Source organism: Panulirus ornatus, chromosome 55 (assembly GCF_036320965.1).
Source record: "Panulirus ornatus isolate Po-2019 chromosome 55, ASM3632096v1, whole genome shotgun sequence".
In the NCBI taxonomy this organism is placed as follows: domain Eukaryota; kingdom Metazoa; phylum Arthropoda; class Malacostraca; order Decapoda; family Palinuridae; genus Panulirus; species Panulirus ornatus.
This window is the reverse complement of record NC_092278.1, coordinates 39,962,372-39,983,885: the sequence shown is the minus strand read 5'-3', so window position 1 is coordinate 39,983,885 and position 21,514 is coordinate 39,962,372. Positions and strand designations below refer to the sequence as shown.

Here is a 21,514-nt window from a genome sequence, read left to right as displayed (position 1 = left end):
AGAATACATGTTTAAGAATGTGCAGCCAAGAATTTGTGTATAATACAATCATTTGCTTTCCTTATTTCTCTCATGATCTTGGCATCATACGCAAACATTTTTAGGTGTGCATCTAAGTCCTGTCAAGTCATTTACATATGCCAAGAACAGCGTTAGGCCCAAGACCAGTACCTGTGGCACTCCACATGTAACACTAGCCCATTATGAGAATGTCCCCCCTAACCTGCAATCTTTGTTCCTTACCTCATAGGTAATCTACACAGCAAATGGGTTTACCACTTATTTCTGCTAGTTGCTTTGTCTTAATCAACCTGAAAGGCTTTCTGTCATTCTAGGAACATACAGTATGCTCATCCATCTCCTTGCTCTAAGACCAAGCTTACATAGTCAATGAAGTCTACCTGGTTCGTAACACAAGACCTTCTTTCTGTGAAGCCATTTTGTCTTTCTGTTAAGAAGTTACTCATTTGTAGGTAATCACTCATATATATTCAGATTATCTACTCTGATGGTTTAGAAACAGCAGTTGTCAACAGTACAGGCCTTCAGTTCTTTGGTATTTAGTAGTCTCCTTTATTGAAGAAAAGTGTGATGTTTTCTCTTTTTACATCTTTGGAACTAACCCTGTCTGTAATGTCCTATTGAACAGTATTTTGAGAGGCCTAGTAAATGTATGTTTGTCATTTGCTATTTGTACTCTTTGGGGAGGGTTTTGAACTTGCTGGGCCGTATCTCTTGAACACACTTTACTCTCATTCAACTTCTTAAGTTTATGTATGAAGTCTACATTAACCATGTCATCAGTCATTTTATTCAGTTCATCCAGTACTCTTATACTGTGAAAGTACTTTGTCTCTTTCTTGATTTAATTGCTCAATATCTTGTTATGTCTTTTAGTTGTTTTCTCCCAGGGTATCTCAAAATTTTTTTCACTGTCTGTGGCTTCAGTCAGTTTTAAAAACTTAAAGGGTATGGTCACATCACCCCCTCAATCTTCTCACTTCCTTGGTGGACACACACACACACACACACACACACACACCAAATATATATACTGAAAGGCATGTTTTTTGGTGTGTAGAGATACCTTATGTCGAAGGAACTAAACTTAGTAACCAGGAAAAATCCTGATGTTATTAACCCATATAACATGAAGGGGAAGATATGGGCCTGGCATGCATACTCATTTGTCCCATGTTAATTAGTGGCTGATTATGTGTTTGTCTTTAGAGCATTAATAGTAGTGATGATTATTCAGTGGATATTGAACTGTTATCACTGGGAAAAGTATTTTGTGTATCAATAATCTGTTGGTGTTGGTGGGGAAGAGATGAAATTAGACAAAAGTCAACAAACAGGTGATAAGCTGAGTGCATTTGGCATGTCAGATTTAAATGTTTGCATATTCTGTGAATGCCTGGTGAAATCTTCGGGTGTCTTCTACCCCTACAGTCTAGGTTGGTCTCAGGCTGCAGGGTTGGGCCATTGGTCAACCAAGCTGTTGGAAGTTGCAGCCCGCAGGCCCGTGTACTCTCCACAGCCTGGATGGTCTGGTATACTTTGTAAATATGTGTCAAGGGCACTCTAAACTTCTCCATTGTTTATCCCATGGTGTTTCTGATGATTGCAGGCTTGTTGTTGAAAAGCCTCAGGCCCCGGATGCTTAAGGTGTTCTCCCTTTTTGTGCGTATGACACCTTTGGATTTCAGAGGTACTTTACAGTCTTCCATGCTTGTCATGCCTGTTGCACAGCTGCAGATATGGTTAATATATCAGATTTTTCTCCTTTTTTGATTTTGTTGATTTTTCATGTTTGCAAATGTTTCCCATGATTGTGAAGTAACACCTGTAACAGACGAAGAATAGCCTCATTTTCTCTCATCTTTTCTCAAGCTGTCATGTGTAATGCACTGAAACCACAGCCTCCTATCCAAGCCCTACAGACCATTCTGTGGTGTCCCACATCTGCTTCACATATCCTTGTTCAGTCCATTGATAGCATGTTGTCCCCTGTATACCATATTGCTCCAAATCACTCTGTGCTCTGCACACGTTTCACCTTCCTGCATGTTCAGTCCCTGAGCATTGAATATTTTTTTCACTCCATCCATCTTTATCCAGTTTAGTTTTCCCCTTTCTCCTTGCCCCATCCTTGACCGACACATATTTTCTTTTGTCGACCGCTTCTTACTCATTCTATCCAAATGTCTAAGCCTTTTTAGTGCACCTTCTTCAGCTCTTTCAGCCAGTCTCTTCATATTACTACACCTCTCTTTTACCTAGTTTTTACTTACTGGATCAAACCACCTCACAACTCATATTGTCCTCACACATTTCATTTCCAACACATCCACCATCCTCTGGACCTCCTTGTTCTTAGCTTGTGCCTTGCATCCTTGCTACATAGTTAGGACAAGTGTACCTTCAAACATACTCACTTTCATCCTCACAAATAATGACTTCTGTTTTCAAACATTCCATAGTGTTCCCAAAAGCTTCGACCCCTTACCCTTTCTGTGACTCACTTCTGCTTCCATGGTTCCATTTGCTGCCATACCCACTACCAGGTATCTGAAACATGTGAGTTCCCCGAAAATTTCTCCATCCATACTTACACTCCAACTAACCTGTATTTCTGCTTTTATTCACATTTATTCTCAACTTACTCCATCCACACACACTCCCAAACTCAGACACCAATTTATGTGGTTTCTCTCTCAAATCTGTCAGCAGTGCTGTGTCATCAATAAGCAACAACTGACCCCCTACAGACTGCAGACTCACCCTCTTCTCCAAGACACTTGCATTTACCTCCCTCACCACCCCATTCACAAACAAATTAAACAGCCATGGTGACATCATACACCCCAGCTATAGACCAACCTTCACGTGGAAACTCACACACATGCCTTGCACTCTTGATTAGAACTTTTCACTGTTCCTAGGACCTTTCCTCCTTCTCATATATATTTAAGACCTCATACAAGGCATCTCTATCAACCATATCATATGTTTTCTCTAGAACCATAAATCTCTCCATCTGTCTTTATATATGCCTGATGTGTGCTCTCTCCTGGAACTCCCTCAAAGGGATGGCCACAGCAGTAGAGCCTCTATAACTGAACTCTAGTGCCACCTCTAAGCCTTTTGTGCCTCTCCCTTAACAGGCCAGTGGTGGAGGGCAACTCTAGTGCAGTGTTGCTGAGGCTTCTACCCAATGTTAGTACTGGCTACTTCTATCTGCTGCTCACCATAAATACCATACAAATCCTTATATTTTTCTAAGCATTTCTCACACATTCTTGAAAGCAAGCACCTGTTCCACATTCTCTACTACTTCTAAAACTACATTGTTCCTTCTCATTCATGATAAGATTAAGAATATTTTTATTCATATTTGTTTGCCATTTCCTGTTTTTGCAAGGTTGCACCAGGAACAGACAAAGAAAGGCTGCATTCACTTACGCCCATTCTTTAGCTGTCATGAGCAGTGTACTGGAATCACAGTCCTCTATCCACGACCAAGTCTTATAGACCTTTCCATGGTTTTCCCCGGCCACTTTGCATGCCATACCTCAATCCATCGACAGCACGTTGACTAAGATATTCTTTATAATTTTGTTTAACAATCTTGAAACACCATCATCAGTAGGGTCCCACTGGGACATACCAGTTGTTTTCACAGGGTTAAAGGGCAGTGGGTAAAGAGCATTAGTATACTTTGGTCATTTTCAGGATTATAGAATGTATTTTAATGGTGAGAGAGTTTTGGGCTCTGACAGACTGAGTTGTGTAGTTTTCTATGTTCTATGTGTTGGGAGATTCATCTCTGAATCTTGCTAGAAAGTGAGGGCTTGAGGTGTATTGAGTTGTATATGAATTGGTATTTACTACTGTTTTACATTTAGCATTGTTAGAATGATTAGGCTTGAATATATGGAAAAATTTGATGTAATATTTAGTTTGATATTCCTAGATAGTTTTTAGCTCTTAACTGCATAAACAAGCCCTTTCAGGCACTGAAATATATCAGTGTCTGTTTTTTCAGTTTGGCAGTGCTGGTGGGTGCTCAGCTGGGGAAGATCACGGTGGTGGTGGATGCTGTAGTAGCAGTGGTGGAGGTTCAAATTCAGACAATCCACCAGCCTCCAGCCCATCTACTGCCAACAGTGGGGGCAGTGGTTGTGGTGGAGGTCGCACACAGCTTAGCTCACAGAAGGACGGATCTCAGAACACTCAAGTTGGCTCAACCATTCAGCACAGTCCATCATCATCCACAACAAAGGACCTCAGTATAAAGGGCATGAAGGCAAGTATAATATTTAAGGAACTAGAGAGGGATGTAAGATTTTTTGCTTTTCTGTTAATAACATGCTCTATCTATCTATGATGCCTGTTCCTTATGGGTATTCCCATGAAGGGAGTGGTCACAACAAAAGAATCTCCACTTATGCCTGTCTTTGCATGCTCCCCTCGCATACAGTATTCTACACATTCTTCTGCCATTTCTCTCCCTCCAGTTCTCTTTCACTTTATTTCCCCACATCACTGTTGGTCATCCTCTCACACTAACCCCTTTAATTGTATCATACGCTATCCTTTTAAACTCCCCATGATGCATTCTTTCCAAATGCCCAAACCACCTCAAAGCATTATGTGTCACCCCCTCTGTCTCTCCACAGTTCATTCCCCCTACATTCTCAGATATTTCACATGTGTCATACTCCCCCTCATATCTTTCTTCATTCCATTAAGTCATACCACATCCTAGCTCTCAAATAGCTTATTTCCATAGCCTGGATTCATGGCCTCTGTGACTTAGTCCATGTCCTTGTTCTGGATTTCTATCTCTGGGTTAGGATGACTATGCTGACCCATAATTCTCTCTATATTTCCATACTCACATCTCTCCCCTTCATTATTGTATTGAGGGACCCAGTGACTTATACTCTTTACTCCTCACTCCCTTATCTCTCCTTCAATATCATCAATCGTACCGAACATAGCTCCTAAATACTTAAATTTTTTCACTTTTTCCTGTCTTTCTCCCTCCATATGTATAATGCAGTTTAGCACACATTCTTCATTCAGTTTCATTTACCCTCAGGTGCCTAAACTTACACACATCATGAAACACACAGGTTTTTGCAACTCATCTTCACTCTCAGTAAAAGCAGACAGGCTTGTCACTCACTAGCCATTATATCTTGCCACTACACTCCATCTATGCACCCCCATTCCCTAGTTTTGCTTTTATCTTTCTTATCAACATATGTATAATAAATATATATTGATATCTTTTTATTATAATTTGTCGCTGTCTCCCATGTTAGCGAGGTAGCGCAAGGAAACAGACGAAGGAATGGCCCAACCCACCCACATACACATGTATATACATATACGTCCACACACGCACATATACATACCTATACATTTCAACATATACATATATATATACATACACAGACACATACAAATGTACACATGTACATAATTCATACTTGCTGCCTTTATTCATTCCCGTTGCCACCCTGCCACACATGAAATGACAACCCCACCCCCCACACGTGCACGAGGTAGCGCTAGGAAAAGACAACAAAGGCCACATTCGATCACACTCAATCTCTAGCTGTCATGTATAATGCACCGAAACTGCAGCTCCCTTTCCACATCCAGACCCCACAGAACTTTCCAGGGTTTACCCCAGACGCTTCACATGCCCTGGTTCAATCCATTGACAGCACGTTGACCTTGGTATACCACATCGTTCCAATTCACTCTATTCCTTGCACGCCTTTCACCCTCCTGCATGTTCAGGCCCCGATCATTCGAAATCTTTTTCACTCCATCCTTCTACGTCCAATTTGGTCTCCCACTTCTCCTTGTTCCCTTCACCTCTGACACATATATCCTCTTGGTCAATCTTTCCTCACTCATTCTCTCCATGTGACCAAACCATTTCAATACACTCTCTTCTCTCTCAGCTACACTCTTTTTATTACCACACATCTCTCTTACCCTTTCATTACTTAATCAAACCACCTCACACCACATATCGTCCTCAGACATCTCATTTCAAACACATCCACCCTCCTCCGCACAACCCTATCCATAGCCCACGCCTAGCAACCATATGACATTGTTGGAACCACTATTCCTTCAGACATGCCAATTTTTGCTTTCCGAGATAATGTTCTCTCCCTCCACACATTTTTCAACATTCACAGAACTTTCGCCCCCTACCCCACCCTATGACTCACTTCCTCTTCCATGGTTCCATCCACTGCCAAATCCACTCCCAGATATCTAAAAGACTTCACTTCCTCCAGTTTTTCTCCATTCAAACTTACCTCCCAATTGACTTGTCCCTCAACCCTACTGTACCTAATATCCTTGTTCTTATTCACATTTACTCTCAGCTTTCTTCTTTCACAAACTTTACCAAACTCAGTCACCAGCTGCTGCAGTTTCTCACATGAATCAGCCACCAGTGCTGTATCATCAGTGAGCAACAACTGACTCATTTCCTAAGCCCTCTTATCCACAACAGACTGCATACTTCCCCCTCTCTCCAAAATTCTTTATATATATGGATTTGTATGTAGCATTTATGGATCTGGAGAAGGCATATGATAGAGTTGATAGAGATGCTCTGTGGAAGGTATTAAGAATATATGGTGTGGGAGGCAAGTTGCCAGAAGCAGTGAAAAGTTTTTATCAAGGATGTAAGGCATGTGTTCAAATAGGAAGAGAGGAAAGTGATTGGTTTTCAGTGAATGTCGGGGCAAGTATGCAGTCTGTTGTGGATGACAGAGCCTGTGAATTGAGTCAATTGTTGTTTGCTGATGATACAGCGCTGGTGGCTGATTCGGATGAGAGACTGCAGAAGCTGGTGACTGAGTTTGGTAAAGTGTGTGAAAGAAGAAAGCTGAGAGTAAATGTGAATAAGAGGAAGGTTATTAGGTACAGTATGGTTAAGGGACAAGTCAATTGGGAGGTAAGTTTGAATGGAGAAAAACTGGAGGTAGTGAAGTGTTTTAGATATCTTGGAGTGGATTTGGCAGCGGATGGAACCATGGCAGTGGAAGTGAATCATAGGGTGGGTGAGGGGCGAAAGTTTTGGGAGCATTGAAAAAAGTGTGGAAGTCGAGGAAGTTATCTTGGAAAGCAAAAATGGGTATGTTTGAAGGAATAGTGGTTCAACAATGTTATATGGTTGCGAGGCATGGGCTATAGATAAAGTTGTGCAGAGGAGGGTGCATGTGCTTGAAATGATATGTTTGAGGACAATATGTGGTGTGAGGTGGTTTGATCAAGTAAGTAATGAAAGGGTAAGAGAGATGTGTGATAATAAAACATGTGGTTGAGAGAGCAGAAGAGGGTGTTTTGAAATGGTTTGGTGACATGGAGAGAATGAGTGAGGAAAGATTGACCAAGAGGATATATTTGTCAGAGGTGAAGGGAAAAAGGAGAAGTGAGTGATCAAATATGGAGGTGGAAAGATGGAGTGAAAAAGATTTTGAATGATCAGGGCCTGAACATGTAGGAGGGTGAAAGGCGTGCAAGGAATAGAGGGAATTGGAACAATGTGGTATACTGGGGTTGACGTGCTGTCATTTGATTGAATCAGGGCATGTGAAGCGTCTGGGATAAACCATGGAAAGTTTTGTGGGGCCTGGATGTGGAAAGGGACTTGTGGTTTCGGTTCATTATACATGACAGCTAGAGACTGAGTGCAAACGAAAGTGGCCTTTGTTGTCTTTTCCTAGTGCTACCTTTCGCACATGCGGGGGGAGAGGGTTGTCATTTCATGTGTGGCGGGAGGCGACAGAAATGAATAAGGGCAGACAGTATGAATTATGTACATGTGTATATATGTATGTGTCTGTGTGTGTATATATATGTTTATGTTGAGATGTATAGGTATGTATATATGCGTGTGTGGACGTGTATGTATATACATGTGTAATAGGGTGGGTTGGGCCATTCTTTCGTCTGTTTCCTTGCCCTTCCTTGCTAATGCGGGAGACACAACAAAGTATGATAGATATAGATAAAAAAAGATGTTTTGGACGGAGGTAGATAAAGTGCGCAAGACAAGATGACAAATGGGAACATCGGTGAAGGGGGCTAATGTGGAGGTGATAACAAGTAGTGGTGAAGTGAGAAGGAGATGGAGTGAGTATTTTGAAGGTTTGTTGAATATTTTAGATGATCGAGTGGGAGATATAGTTGTGGTTGAGGTGCTGTGCAAAGTGAGAGGGTCAGGGAGATAAGTTTGGTAAACAGAGAAGAGGTAGTGAAAGCTTTGTGGAAGATAAAAGCCGGGAAGGCAGTGGGTTTGGGTGGTATTGCAGTGGAATTTTTTTTAGAAAAGGGGGTGACTGTGCTGTTGACTGGTTGGTTAGGATATTCAGTATATGTATGGTTCATGGTGAGGTGCCTGAGGATTAGAGAAATGCATGCATAGTGCCATTGTATAAAGGCAAAGGGGATAAGGGTGAGTATTCAAATTACAGAGGTATAAGTTTGTTGAGTATTCTTGGAAAATTATATGGGAAGGTATTGATTGAGAGGGTAAAGGCATGTACAGAGCATCAGACTAGGGAAGAGTAGTGTGGTTTCAGAAGTGGTAGAGGATGTGTGGATCAGGTATTTGCTTTGAAGAATTTATGTGAGAAATACTTAGAAAAGCAGATGGATTTGTATATGGATCTGGAGAAAGCATATGATAGAGTTGATAGAGATGCTTTGTAGAAGATATTAAGAGTATATGGTGTGGGAGATAAGTTGCTAGAAGCAGTGAAAAGTTTTTATTGAGGATATAAGGTATGTGTATTGAGGAGGAAGAGAGGAAAGTGATTGGTTCTCGGTGAATGTTAATTTGCAGCAGGGGTGTGTGATGTCTCCAATGGCTGTTTGATTTGTTTATGGATGGGGTTGTTAGGGAGGTGAATGCAAGAGTTTTGGAGAGAGGGGCAAGTATGCAGTCTGGTGTGGATGAGAGGGCTTGGGAAGTGAGTCAATTGTTGTTGGCTGATGATACTGTGCTGGTGGCTGATTCGTGTGAGAAACTGCAGAAGCTGGTGACTGAGTTTGGTAAAGTGTGTGAAAGAAGACAGTTGAGAGTAAATGTGAATAAGCGTAAGGTGTATAGGTTCAGTCGGGTTGAGGAACAACTTAATTGGGAGGTAAGTTTGAATGAAGAAAAACTGAAGGAAGTGAAGTGCTTTAGACATATGGGAGTGGATTTGGCAGCGGATGGAACCATGGAAGCTGAAGTGAATCACAGGGTGGGGAAGTGGGCGAAGGTTCTGGGAGCGTTGAAAAATGTGTAGAAGGCGACAACATTATCTTGGAAAGCAAAACTGGGTACGTTTGAAGGAATAGTGGTTCCAACAATGTTATATGGTTGTGAGCTGTGGGCTATAGATAGAGTTGTGCGAAGGAAATGAAATGTCTGAGGACAATTTGATGTGAGGTGGTTTGATCGAGTAAGTAATGAAAGGGTAAGAGAGAGGTGTGGTAAATAAAAGTGTGGTTGAGAGAGCAGAGGAGGGTTTATTGAAATGGTTTGGTCACATGGAGAGAATGAGTTAGGAGAGATGACAAAGAGGATATATGTGTCAGAGATGAAGGGAAAGAGAAGTGGAAGACCAAATTGGAGGTGGAAGGATGGAGTGAAAAAGATTTTGAGTGATTAGGGCCTGAACATACAGGAGAGTGAAGGGCTTGCAAGGAATAAAGTGAATTGGAACGATATGGTATACCGGGGTCGACTTGCTGTCAATGGATTGAACCAGGGCATGTGAAGCGTCTGAGGTAAACCATGGAAAGATTTGTGGGGCCTGGATGTGGAAAGGGAGCTGTGGTTTCGGTGCATTACACATGGCATCTAGAGACTGAGTGTGTACAAATGTGGCCTGTGTTGTCTTTTCCTAGCTGTACCTCGCATGCGTGTAGGGGGAGGAGGTGCCATTTTCATGTGTGGCAGGGTGGCTATGGTAATGGATGAAGGCAGCAAGTATGGATATGTACATAAGATAAGATAAGATAAGATGCTTTATTCGTCAAATTGTTATACAAAATGTAATACAAAATGAAATTCGTTTTGGCTTTAGAGCTCCTTAGTAGTTGTAAAAAAAAAAAAAAAAAAAAAAAAAAAAAAAAAAAAAAATTAAAATATTAACAAGAAATATTGCATAGGTTATTTCATATAAAATGTTACTTGCTATTGTGTACATGCGATATCAGCTTGTCACCATCCCTATCATGAACCATCGCCTACAGTTATCGTGAAACTTTAAGCTAGAAGTTATAGTGATGATAGATGATTGAAAAGCAGAATGCTTTTAGGTACAAACGACTTTTTGTATCTGTCAGTGCGCAGCTTGGGCAGAGCTAGCCTTCTACCAGATTTAAGATACGTGTAACAATTATGTAACGGATGCGTTACATCTTTCATCATTCTGTCTACTTGTTTCATTGTACCTTTTTGATACAGCTTATTCAGTGATGTGGTCTCTGCACCTAGTTTTCTTGCTTTCTTAATAATCCTTCCCAACTTCTTTTTATCTTTGCACGTAAGTTTTCCATACCAGGCAGTGATTGAAAAATTTATAACTGATTCTAAAATTGTTTTATAAAATAGGCTAATGACCATTTTATCTACATGTAGGTTATGCAAGATACGTACAAAGTGTAATCTTTGGTTACATTTCCTTGACACCATATCTGTATTAACACTTCCCTTCAACTGGTCATCAATCATAAAGCCCAAATACTTATACTGGTTTACTCTTTCTACGTTTTCTTCCTCAATTGTTAATAGGTCTGGTACGTGTTTATTTTTAGTTCTGAAATCAAATATCATCTCTTTCGTTTTCTTTACATTAAGCTCCAAAAAATTTTGTTTACTCCAGTCAACGAATTTTTTAACTTGAGTTAAATAGCCTTCATAATTATTATTTACAATTTTTCCTAAGATAACTGTATCGTCAGCATATTTTATAATAGTACAATCATCAATTTCACTTCTACAATCATCTGTATACAAGGTGAAAAGAGCTGGGGACAATACACAACCTTGGGGGGCTCCTGTGTTGGTGACTATCACATTGGACTTAACATTATTTACATTGGTATATTGGGGTCTCTGGGTTAAAAAGCTAAAAATCCATATTAAGATATTTCTATTTACACCCAATTCTAGCATTTTATTGAGCAAAATATGAGGTTGCATTGTATTAAATGCTGAACTAAAATCAATGTATAGTGCTCTAATTTGTGATTTGGGCTTATCTAAATGCTTATTAATATCATTTAATAGTACAAGTGTTGCATCCTGTACACTCCTATTATTACAATAAGCAAATTGCATAGGGTCTTTTAAATTATTTGTTTTTTCACAGATATAGTTTTTCACAATGCTTTCTAAACATTTCATAATATTAGATGTTAGTACTACAGGTCTGAAGTCTTTGTGATCTTTTGGGTGATTAATTTTTGCAATAGGTTTCACTTCAGATTCTTTCCATTTATAAGGCACCACTCCCTGATCCAGCGAGTCCTGAAATAATGTGGTCAGTACGGGTGCCAATTGTTTTGCACAGCATTTAAGTACCCTAGCAGGTATCCCGTCTGGCCCTGTAGCTTTACCTGCCCGAATATTCTGCAGGGACTTCTGTACGTCTTCTTGCCTAATTATAATTCTTTCATCATTGTTGGATTGAATTTCTGTCATTACCTCATTACACGCATCACTGAAATCATGTCTTTCAAATCTCGCAAAGAACGCGTTCATTTCATTTACATATGTGTTGATATTTTCCGGTTCAGGCACACTTTGTTTCTTCTTGTGCCCGCACAGGGTTTTAAGTCCTTTCCAAGCGTCTTTTACTCTGTTTGTTTTAAACAAGCCTTCAACTTTTTCTTTGTATATTCTTTTCGATTCAGTAATTTTTTTATCAATATTACTTTGCAATGTTCTTCTATCAACATCACTTCCATTTCGCATGAGTCTGTGTTTTTTATTTAGCATAGATTTTAGTTCTTTTTTAATCCATGGTTTATTGTTTGGGTATATCTTTATTGTTTTGGTAGGTACGATCATATCAAAGCAAAAGTGAAAGTATTCATTGAAAATATCTAAGTTAGTGTTGATATCAGTCCTGTTTTCTATCAGGACAGACCAGTCTGTACAGTCAAAACACGCTTGTAATCGTTGTCTCTTGTTATCGTCCCATTCTCTAATTTCAATTTCTTTCGATTTGACTCTTTTCAGTAATTGTTTATATGTAGGTACACAGTATAGCATGTTATGGTCTCCATTTCCAATGTTTGCTCGTTTAAAAACTTTATATCCATTTTTAATATTACAATACATCTTATCCAGTGTCGCGTTACCTCTTGTGGGACACTTTACTGTTTGTTCGTACGTAGGGACTTTTCCTTGAAAATCACAATGATTAAAATCTCCTAAAATAATTATTGCACTGTTCGGGCTCTCATTTTCACAGTTTGTAACACAATTTTCTAGTATATCAGCTGCTATAACTTCGTCCGCATCCGGGGGTATATATACAAGTACTAGGATTATCTTATTAAATTCACGTGGTAGATAAAAGGGTCGACAGGTGAACGCTAAATACTCGATGTTGTTGTCACAGTAGCTCTTCTTAACATTAATTTGTGAACACCATCTGTCATTCACGTAAGCGGCAACCCCACCCCCTCGGTCCTTATCAACACCTTTCCTGTCAGACCGTACCAACACAAACCCATCGATAGCCAGTGTGCTATCCGCATCCCGATCTTGCAACCAGGTTTCCGTGAGGGCGATCACTGCACTGTCTCTATATTCTTGAATAAACTTACAGTTGGTACATAACTCGTCCATTTTATTTCTAATTGAGCGTACGTTACCAAAGGTGATGGCTGGCAGCGGAGTCCTCATGCCACGTCTCCTAATTCTCACACGTATACCGCTGCGTCGCCCTCTTCTCCGCATTCGGTGTCTTTTCTCTGCTACATTTTCTGAGTATTCCTTCTCGTTGTAACTTGCCTGTAATTCTTGTAGTCTTCTTACATCATTGATGAACTTAACAGGTAGAGGTGAGTCCAGCGAGGGTCGCAGGCTGATTAGGGAAGCATTGTCATACTGGATGTTTACATTCGTGGCTGCAGTCACCTTCATAACACACAGAATTGCACCACAGATCAAGTACATTTTCTGGTTCCATAGTGTTAGAGTTGCTCCAGAGGCATTCATGGTTACTGTAGAATGGTCCAGGAAGTGCAGACTTATCAGAAAAAGGTTAAAAAAAGAGATAAAAGTCGGGAGCTCTAGCGCCGGGGCAGCCGTCGAGCAGCGCCACCTTTAAAGAGTGTATATATGTATATGTCTGTGTATGTATATGCGCGTATACGTTGAAATGCATAGGTATGTATATGTGCGTGTGTGGGCGTTCATTTATGTATGTGTGTATATGTGTATATGGGTGGGTTGGGCCATTCTTTCGTCTGTTTCCTTGCGCTACCTCGCTAATGCAGGAGACTGCGACTAAGTATAATGAATATAAATGTAGATATAAATGATTGGGAGATGTATAAAAGAAAGAGGCAGGAGGTCAAGAGGAAGCTGCAAGAGGTGAAAAAGAAGGTAAGTAAGAGTTGGGGTATGAGAGTATCATTGAATTTCAGGGAGAATAAAAAGATGTTTTGGAAGGAGGTAAATAAAGTGTGTAAGACAAGAGAACAAATGGGAACATCAGTGAAGGGGGCTAATGGGGAGGTAATAACAAGTGGTCATGATGTGAGAAGATGGAGTGAGTATTTTGAAGGTTTGTTGGATGTGTTTGATGATAGAGTAGCAGATATAGGGTGTTTTGGTCGAGGTGGTGTGCGAAGTGAGAGGGTAAGGATGAATGATTTGGTAAACAGAGAGGAGGTAGTGAAAGCTTTGTGGAAGATGAAAGCCAGGAAGGCTGTGGGCTTGGATGGTATTGCAGTGGAATTTATTAAAAAAGAGGGTGACTGTGTTGTTGACTGGTTGGTGAGGATATTCAATGTATGTATGGCTCGTGGTGAAGTGCCTAAGGATTGGCGGAATGCGTGCATAGTGCCATTGTACAAAGGCAAAGGGGATAAAGGTGAGTGCTCAAATTACAGAGGTATAAGTTTGTTAAGTATTATCCCTGGGTATAGGGGAGAAAGAATACTCCCCAAGTATTCCCTGCGTGTCGTAGAAGGCGACTAAAAGGGGAGGGAGTGGGTGGCTGGAAATCTCCCCTCTTGTTTTTTTTTTAATTTTCCAGAAGAAGGAACAGAGAAGGGGGCCAGGTGAGGATATTCCCTGAAAGGCCCAGTTCTCTGTTCTTAATGCTACCTCACTAGTGCGGGAAATGGCGAATAGTATGAAAGAAAGAAAAGAAGTTTGTTGAATATTCCTAGGAAATTATATGGGAGGGTATTGATTGAGAGGATGAATGCATGTACAGAGCATCAGATTGGGGAAGAGCAGTGCAGTTTCAGAAGTGGTAGAGGACATGTGGATCTGGTGTTTGCTTTGAAGAATGTATGTGAAAAATACTTAGAAAAAGAATGGATTTGTATGTAGCATTTATGGATCTGGAGAAGACATATAATAGAGTTGATAGAGATGCTCTATGGAAGGTATTAAGAATATATGGTGTGGGAGGCAAGTTGCTAGAAGCAGTGAAAAGTTTTTATCGAGGATGTAAGGCATGTGTGTGAGTAGGAAGAGAGAAAAGTGATTGGTTCTCAGTGAATGTCTGTTTGTTTAATTTGCTTATGGATGGTGTTTTTCGGGAGGTAAATGCAAGAGTTTTGGAGAGAGGGGCAGGTATGCAGTCTCGCAGATTAGAGGGCTTGGGAAGTGAGTCAGTTGCTGTTCACTGATGATACAGCGCTGGTGGCTGATTCGGGTGAGAAACTGCAGAAGCTGGTGACGAGTTTGGTAAAGTGTGAGAAAGAAGAAACCTGAGAGTAAATGTGAATAAGAGCAAGGTTATTAGGTATAGTAGGGTTGAGGGAGGTAAGTTTGAATGGAGAAAAACTGGAGGAAGTTAAGTTTTTTAGATATCTGTGAGTAGATTGGGCAGTGGATGGAACCATGTAAGTGGAAGTGAGTCACAAGGTGGGGGAGGGGGCAAAAGTTCTGGGAGTGTTGAAGAATGTGTGGAAGGCAAGAATATTATCTCAGAAAGGAAAAATGGGTATAGTTCCAACAATTTTGTACTGATGCGATGCTTGGGCTATAGATAGGGTTGGGCTGAGGAGGGTGGATGTGTTGGAAATGAGATGTTTGAGGACAATTTGTGGTGTGAGGTGGTTTGATCAAGTAAGTAATGAAAGGGTAAGAGAGATGTGTGGTAATAAAGTGAGTGTGGTTGAGAGAGCAGAAGAGGGTGTATTGAAATGGTTTGTTCACATGGAGAGAATGAGTGAGGAAAGATTGACAAAGAGGATATACATGTGTCATAGGTGAAGGGAATGAGGAGAAGTGGGAGACCAAATTAGATGTGGAAGGGTGGAGTGAAAAAGATTTTGAGTGATTGGGGCCTGAACATGCAAGAGGGTGAAAGGCATGGAAGGAATAGAGTGAATTGGAATGATGTGTTATACTGGGGTTGACGTGCTGTCGATGGATTGAACCAGGGCATGTAAAGCGTTTGGGGTAAACCATGGGAAGTTTTGTGGGGCCTGGATGTGGAAAGGGAGTTGTGGTTTCGATGCATTATACATGACAACTAGAGACTGAGTGAACGAAAGTGGCCTTTGTTGTCTTTTCCTGGCATTACCTCGTGTGCATGCTGGGGGAGGGGGTGTCATTTCATGCGTGGTAGGGTGGCAGTGGGAATAAATAAAGACAGCAAGTATGAATTATGTACATTTATATATATATATATATATCTGTGTATGTATATATATGCATGACAGCTAGAGTGTGAACGAATGGGGCCTTTGTTGTCTTTTCCTAGCGCTACCTCGCACACATGAGGGGGGAGGGGGATGTTATTCCATGTGTGGCGACGTGGCGATGGGAATGAATAAAGGCAGACAGTGTGAATTGTGTGCATGTGTATATATGTATGTGTCTGTGTGTGTATATATATGTGTACATTGAGATGTATTGGTATGTATATTGCACCGAAACCACAGCACCCTTTCCACATCCAGGCCCCACAGAACTTTCCATGGATTACCCCAGACGCTTCACACGCCCTGGTTCAATCCATTGACAGCACGTCAACCCCGGTATACCACATTGTTCCAATTCACTCTATTCCTTGCACGCCTTTCACCCTCCAGCATGTTCAGGCCCCGATCATTCAAAATCTTTTTCACTCCATCTTTCCATCTCCAGTTTGGTCTCCCACTTCTCCTCGTTCCCTCCTCCTCAGACACATATATCCTCTTGGTCAGTCTTTCCTCACTCATTCTCTCCATGTGACCAAACCATTTCAAAACACCATATTCTGCTATCTTAACCACACTCTTTTTATTACCACATTTCTGTCTTACCCTATTATTACTTACTCGATCAAACCACCTCACACCTCATATTGTCCTCAAACATCTCATTTCCAGCACATCCACTCTCCTGCGCACAACTCTATCTATAGCCCATGCCTTGCAACCATATAACATTGTTGGAACTACTATTCCTTCAAACATACCCATTTTTGCTTTCGGAGATAATGTTCTCGACTTCCACACATTCTTCAACGCTCCCAGAACTTTTGCCCCCTCCCCTACCCTATGGTTCACTTCTGCTTCCATGGTTCCATCCACTGCCAAATACCACTCCCAGATATCTGAAACACTTCACTTCCTCCAGCTTTTCTCCATTCAAACTTACCTCCCAGTTGACTTGTCCCTCAACCCTACTGTACCTAATAACCTTGCTCTCATTCACATTTACTCTCAGCTTTCTTCTTTCACACACTTTACCAAACTCAGTCACCAGCTTCTGCAGTTTCTCACACGAATCAGCCACCAGCGCTGTATCATCAGTGAACAACAACTGACTCACTTCCCAAGCTCCCCATCCACAACAGACTGCATAATTGCCCCTCTCTCCAAAACTCTTGCATTCACCTCCCTAACAATCCCATCCATAAACAAATTAACAACCATGGAGACATCACACACCCCTGCCACAAACCAACATGCACTGAGAACCAAACCAATCACTTTCTTCCTACACGTACACATGCTTTACATCCTCGATAAAAACTTTTCACTGCTTCTAAGAACTTGCCTTCCACACCATATATTCTTAATACCTTCCACAGAGCATCTCTATTAACTCTTATCATATGCCTTCTCCAGATCCATAAATGCTATATACAAATCCATTTACTTTTCTAAGTATTTCTCACATACATTTTTCAAAGCAAACATCTGATCCACACATCCTCTACCACTTCTGAAACCACACTGCTCTTCCCCAGTCTGATGCTCTGTACATGCCTTCACCCTCTCGATCAATACCCTCCCATAAAATTTCCCAGGAATACTCAACAAACTTATAGCTCTGTAATTTGAGCTCTCACTTTTATCCCCTTTTCCTTTGTACAATGGCACTATGCAAGCATTCCTCCAATCCTCAGGCACCTCACCATGAGTCATACATACATCAAATAACCTTACCAACCAGTCAACAATACAGCCACCACCTTTTTTAATAAATTCCCCTGCAATACCATCCAAACCTGCTGCCTTGCTGGCTTTCATCTTCTACAAAGCTTTTACTACCTCTTCTCTGTTTACCAAATCATTCTCCCTAACTCTCTCACTTTGCACACCACCTCGACCAAAAGAACCTATAACCGCCACTCTATCATCAAACACATTCAACAGACCTTCAAAATACTCACTCCATCTCCTTCTCACATCACCACTACTTGTTATCACCTCCCCATTAGCGCCCTTCACTGAAGTTCCCATTTGCTCCCTTGTCTTACGCACTTCAGTTACCTCCTTCCAAAACACCTTTTTATTTTAATGATACTCTCTCACCCCAACTTTCATTTGCTCTCTTTTTTACCTGTTGCACCTTTCTCTTGACCTCCTGCCTCTTTCTTTTATACATCTCCCACTCATTTGCATTATTTCCCTGCAAAAATCATCCAAATGTCTCTCTTCTTTTTCACCAATAATTTTACTTCATCCCACCACTCACTACCCTTTCTAATCTGCCCACCTTCCACGCTTCTCATGCCACAAGCATCTTTTGTGCAAGCCATCACTGCTTCCCTTAATACATCCCATTCCTCCCTCACTCCACTTACATCCTTTGTTCTCACCTTTTTCCATTCTGTACTCAGTCTCTCCTGGTACTTCCTCACACCAGTCTCCTTCCCAAGCTCACTTACTCTCACCACTCTCTTCACCTCAACATTCTCTCTTCTTTTCTGAAAACCTCTACAAATCTTCACCTTCACCTCAAGATAATGATCAGACATCCCTCCAGTTGCACCTCTCAGCACATTAACATCTAAAAGTCTCTCTCGCATGCCTATCAATTAACACGTAATCCAATAATGCTCTATGGCCATCTCTCCTACTTACATACATATACTTATGTATTTGTTTATTTTTTAGTTTTGCTTTGTCGCTGTCTCCCGCGTTAGCTAGGTAGCGCAAGGAAACAGATGAAAGAATGGCCCAACACACCCACATGCACATGTATATACATACACATCCACACACACAAATGTACATACCTATTCATCTCAACTTATACATATATATACACACACAGACATATACATATATACACATGCACATAATTCATACTGTCTGCCTTTATTCATTTCCATCGCCACCCCACCACACATAAAAATAACCACCCCTTCCCCGCAAATGTGCGTGAGGTAGCACTAGGAAAAGACAACAAAGGCCACTTTCGTTCACATTCAGTGTCTAGCTGTCGTGTAATAATGCACTGAAACCACAGCTCCCTTTCCACATCCAGGCCCCACAGAACTTTCCATGGTTTACCCCAGATGCTTCACATGCCTTGGTTCAATCCATTGACAGCACGTCGAGCCTGGTATACCACATCGTTCCAATTCACTCTATTCCTTGCACGCTTTTCACCTTCCTGCATGTTCAGGCCCCGATCATTCAAAATCTTTTTCACTCCTTCTATCCACCTCCAAGTTGGTCTCCCACTTCTCCTCATTCCCTTTACTTCTGACACATATATCCTCTTGCTCAATCTTTCCTCAGTCATTTTCTCCATGTGACCAAACCCTTTCAAAACACCCTCTTCTGCTCTCTCAACCACAGTTTTTTTATTACCACACATCTCTCCTACCCTATTATTACTTACTTGATGAAACCACCTCACACCACATATTGTCCTCAAACATCTCATTCCCAGTACATCCACCCTCCTCTGCACAACTCTATCGATAGCCCATGCCTCGCAACCATATAATATTATTGGAACCACTATTCCTGCAAACATACCCATTTTTGCTTTTCGAGATAATGTTCTCAACTTCCACACATTCTTCAACGCTCCCAGAACTTTCGCATCCTCCCCCACCCTATGATTCACTTCCGCTTCCATGGTTCCATCCGCTGCCAAATCCACTCCAAGATATCAAAAACTCTTCACTTCCTCCAGTTTTTCTCCATTCAAACTTACCTCCCAATTTACTTGTCCCTCTACCCGACTGTACCTAATAACTTGCTCTTATTCGCATTTACCCTCAGCTTTCTTCTGTCACACACTTTACCAAACTCAGTCACCAGCTTCTGCAGTTTCTCACATGAATAAGCCACCAGTGCTGTATCATCAGTGAACAACAACTGACTCACTTCCCAAGCTCTCTCATCCACAACAGACTGCATACTTGCCCCTCTTTCCAAAACTCTGGCGTTCACCTCCCTAACAACCCCATCCATAAACAAATTAAACAAACATGGAGACATCACACACTCCTGCCGCAAACCTACATTCACTGAGAACCAATGACTTTCCTCTCTTCCTCCACGTGCACATGCCTTACATCCTTGATAAAAACTTTTCACTGCTTCTAACAACTTGCCTCCCACACCATATATTCTTAACACCTTCCACAGAGCATCTCTATCCATATATATAGGTATATATATGGATAGATTGATAAGAGAGCTGAAAACAAAACTAGGGAGAAGGGGTGCAGAGGTAGATTGTGATGGTGAGTTATGATGGCTAGTGTTGAGCCTGTTTATGGATGATACTTTGTTGTTTGCTGAGAATGAAGAGGAGTTGCTGAATTTTGGAAGTGTGTTTTGAAAGGAAACAGGGTGAAAGTATAGATTTTGTAAAACCATATAGAGTGAAAGAAGAAAGTGTAGTAAATTGTGCTTTGGATATGGAGGTAGAAAGACTGGAAGAGGTAAGAGACTGTAAGTACTGTATTTCGGAGGTGTCTTGGGTGAGTGTGGTGATATGGAAGAAAAGATGAGGGAGAGAGCAGTACAGGGTAGAAGAGTCAGTCATTGGGTCACTTGATAGAATAATGAAGGCTAGGGATGTAAGTATGGAAGTGAAGATAGAATTAAGGGACAGCATAGACCTCCCAACCTTAACCTATACAGTTGAAACATGAACAAGGAATGAGTCACCGAGGTCAAGAATCCAGGTTGTGGAAATGAGCTATTTGAGAAGTGCACGTGGTGTGACTAGATGGAATGAAGAAAGAAATGAAGAGGTATAAGAGAGATGTGGTATGACAAGGAAAGCAAAGGGAATGAATTGTGAAATGGTAGAGTAGATGAAATGTAATACTTTGAGGTGCTTTGGGTATGTGGAGAGTGTATGATAGTACAATTAAAGGAGTTAGCATTAGAGGAAATCACCTGTTACATGGGCAAGTAGGATGGAAGAATACTGGAGGGAGAGAAATGGTGGAAGAATGCATCGAATGGTGTGTGCAAGGTGGGCATATCAGGACAGCGGTAAGTAGACTTTTGCCGTGGCCACCCCTTAATTGGAACTCCTGGAGGGAATGAGCACTAGAGATATAGATGAATAGGTAGCTTCATAACATTTCAGTTACACATCTTATATTCTTTCTTCTTCCTTTGCTGAACTTCCACTTGAATATTCCTTTTGGGCAGTATACCATATTGATTTTTCTTCTCTTCCAAAGCAACTCTAATCTCATCTGCCCACCATGCATTTCCCTTTTTAATCTTATATCTCAAGACTTTGTATCCATCTACTAATTTTACAACCTTAGATAGTCTTTCCATAAACATTTTAAAAACTTTACTCACACATGACTGCATTCCTACATTTACTGCACTTCAATCTAAATTTTCATACACCTAGCACTCTGCTTCATCTATTTGCATGCCAACTTTTCTACCATTCCATTCTTGGTTTATCATACCTCCACTTCTTCCTGATCTCCCTATTGTTTACATAAAACTGTAAACATGGGTTTTAGAGTTGATTCACTATAGTCTTTTGTGCATTTGAATTTAT

The 21,514-nt window shown here is 41.0% G+C and overlaps 1 protein-coding gene across 3 annotated transcripts in view; it reads left to right on the top strand.

Annotated features, from left to right (window-relative positions):
- The window catches only part of Sur-8 (leucine-rich repeat protein shoc-2), a 203,127-nt gene that overhangs the window by 29,988 nt on the left and 151,625 nt on the right, over window positions 1-21,514 (top strand). For 2 of the 3 annotated variants that reach the window (XM_071693535.1, XM_071693536.1), the window contains exon 3: window positions 4,049-4,309. In XM_071693535.1, coding sequence (XP_071549636.1) covers window positions 4,049-4,309 — 261 coding nt within the window. Of the gene's footprint in view, window positions 1-3,167; window positions 3,220-4,048; window positions 4,310-21,514 lie in introns of all 3 variants that reach the window. The other variant, XM_071693538.1, reaches the window with a different exon arrangement.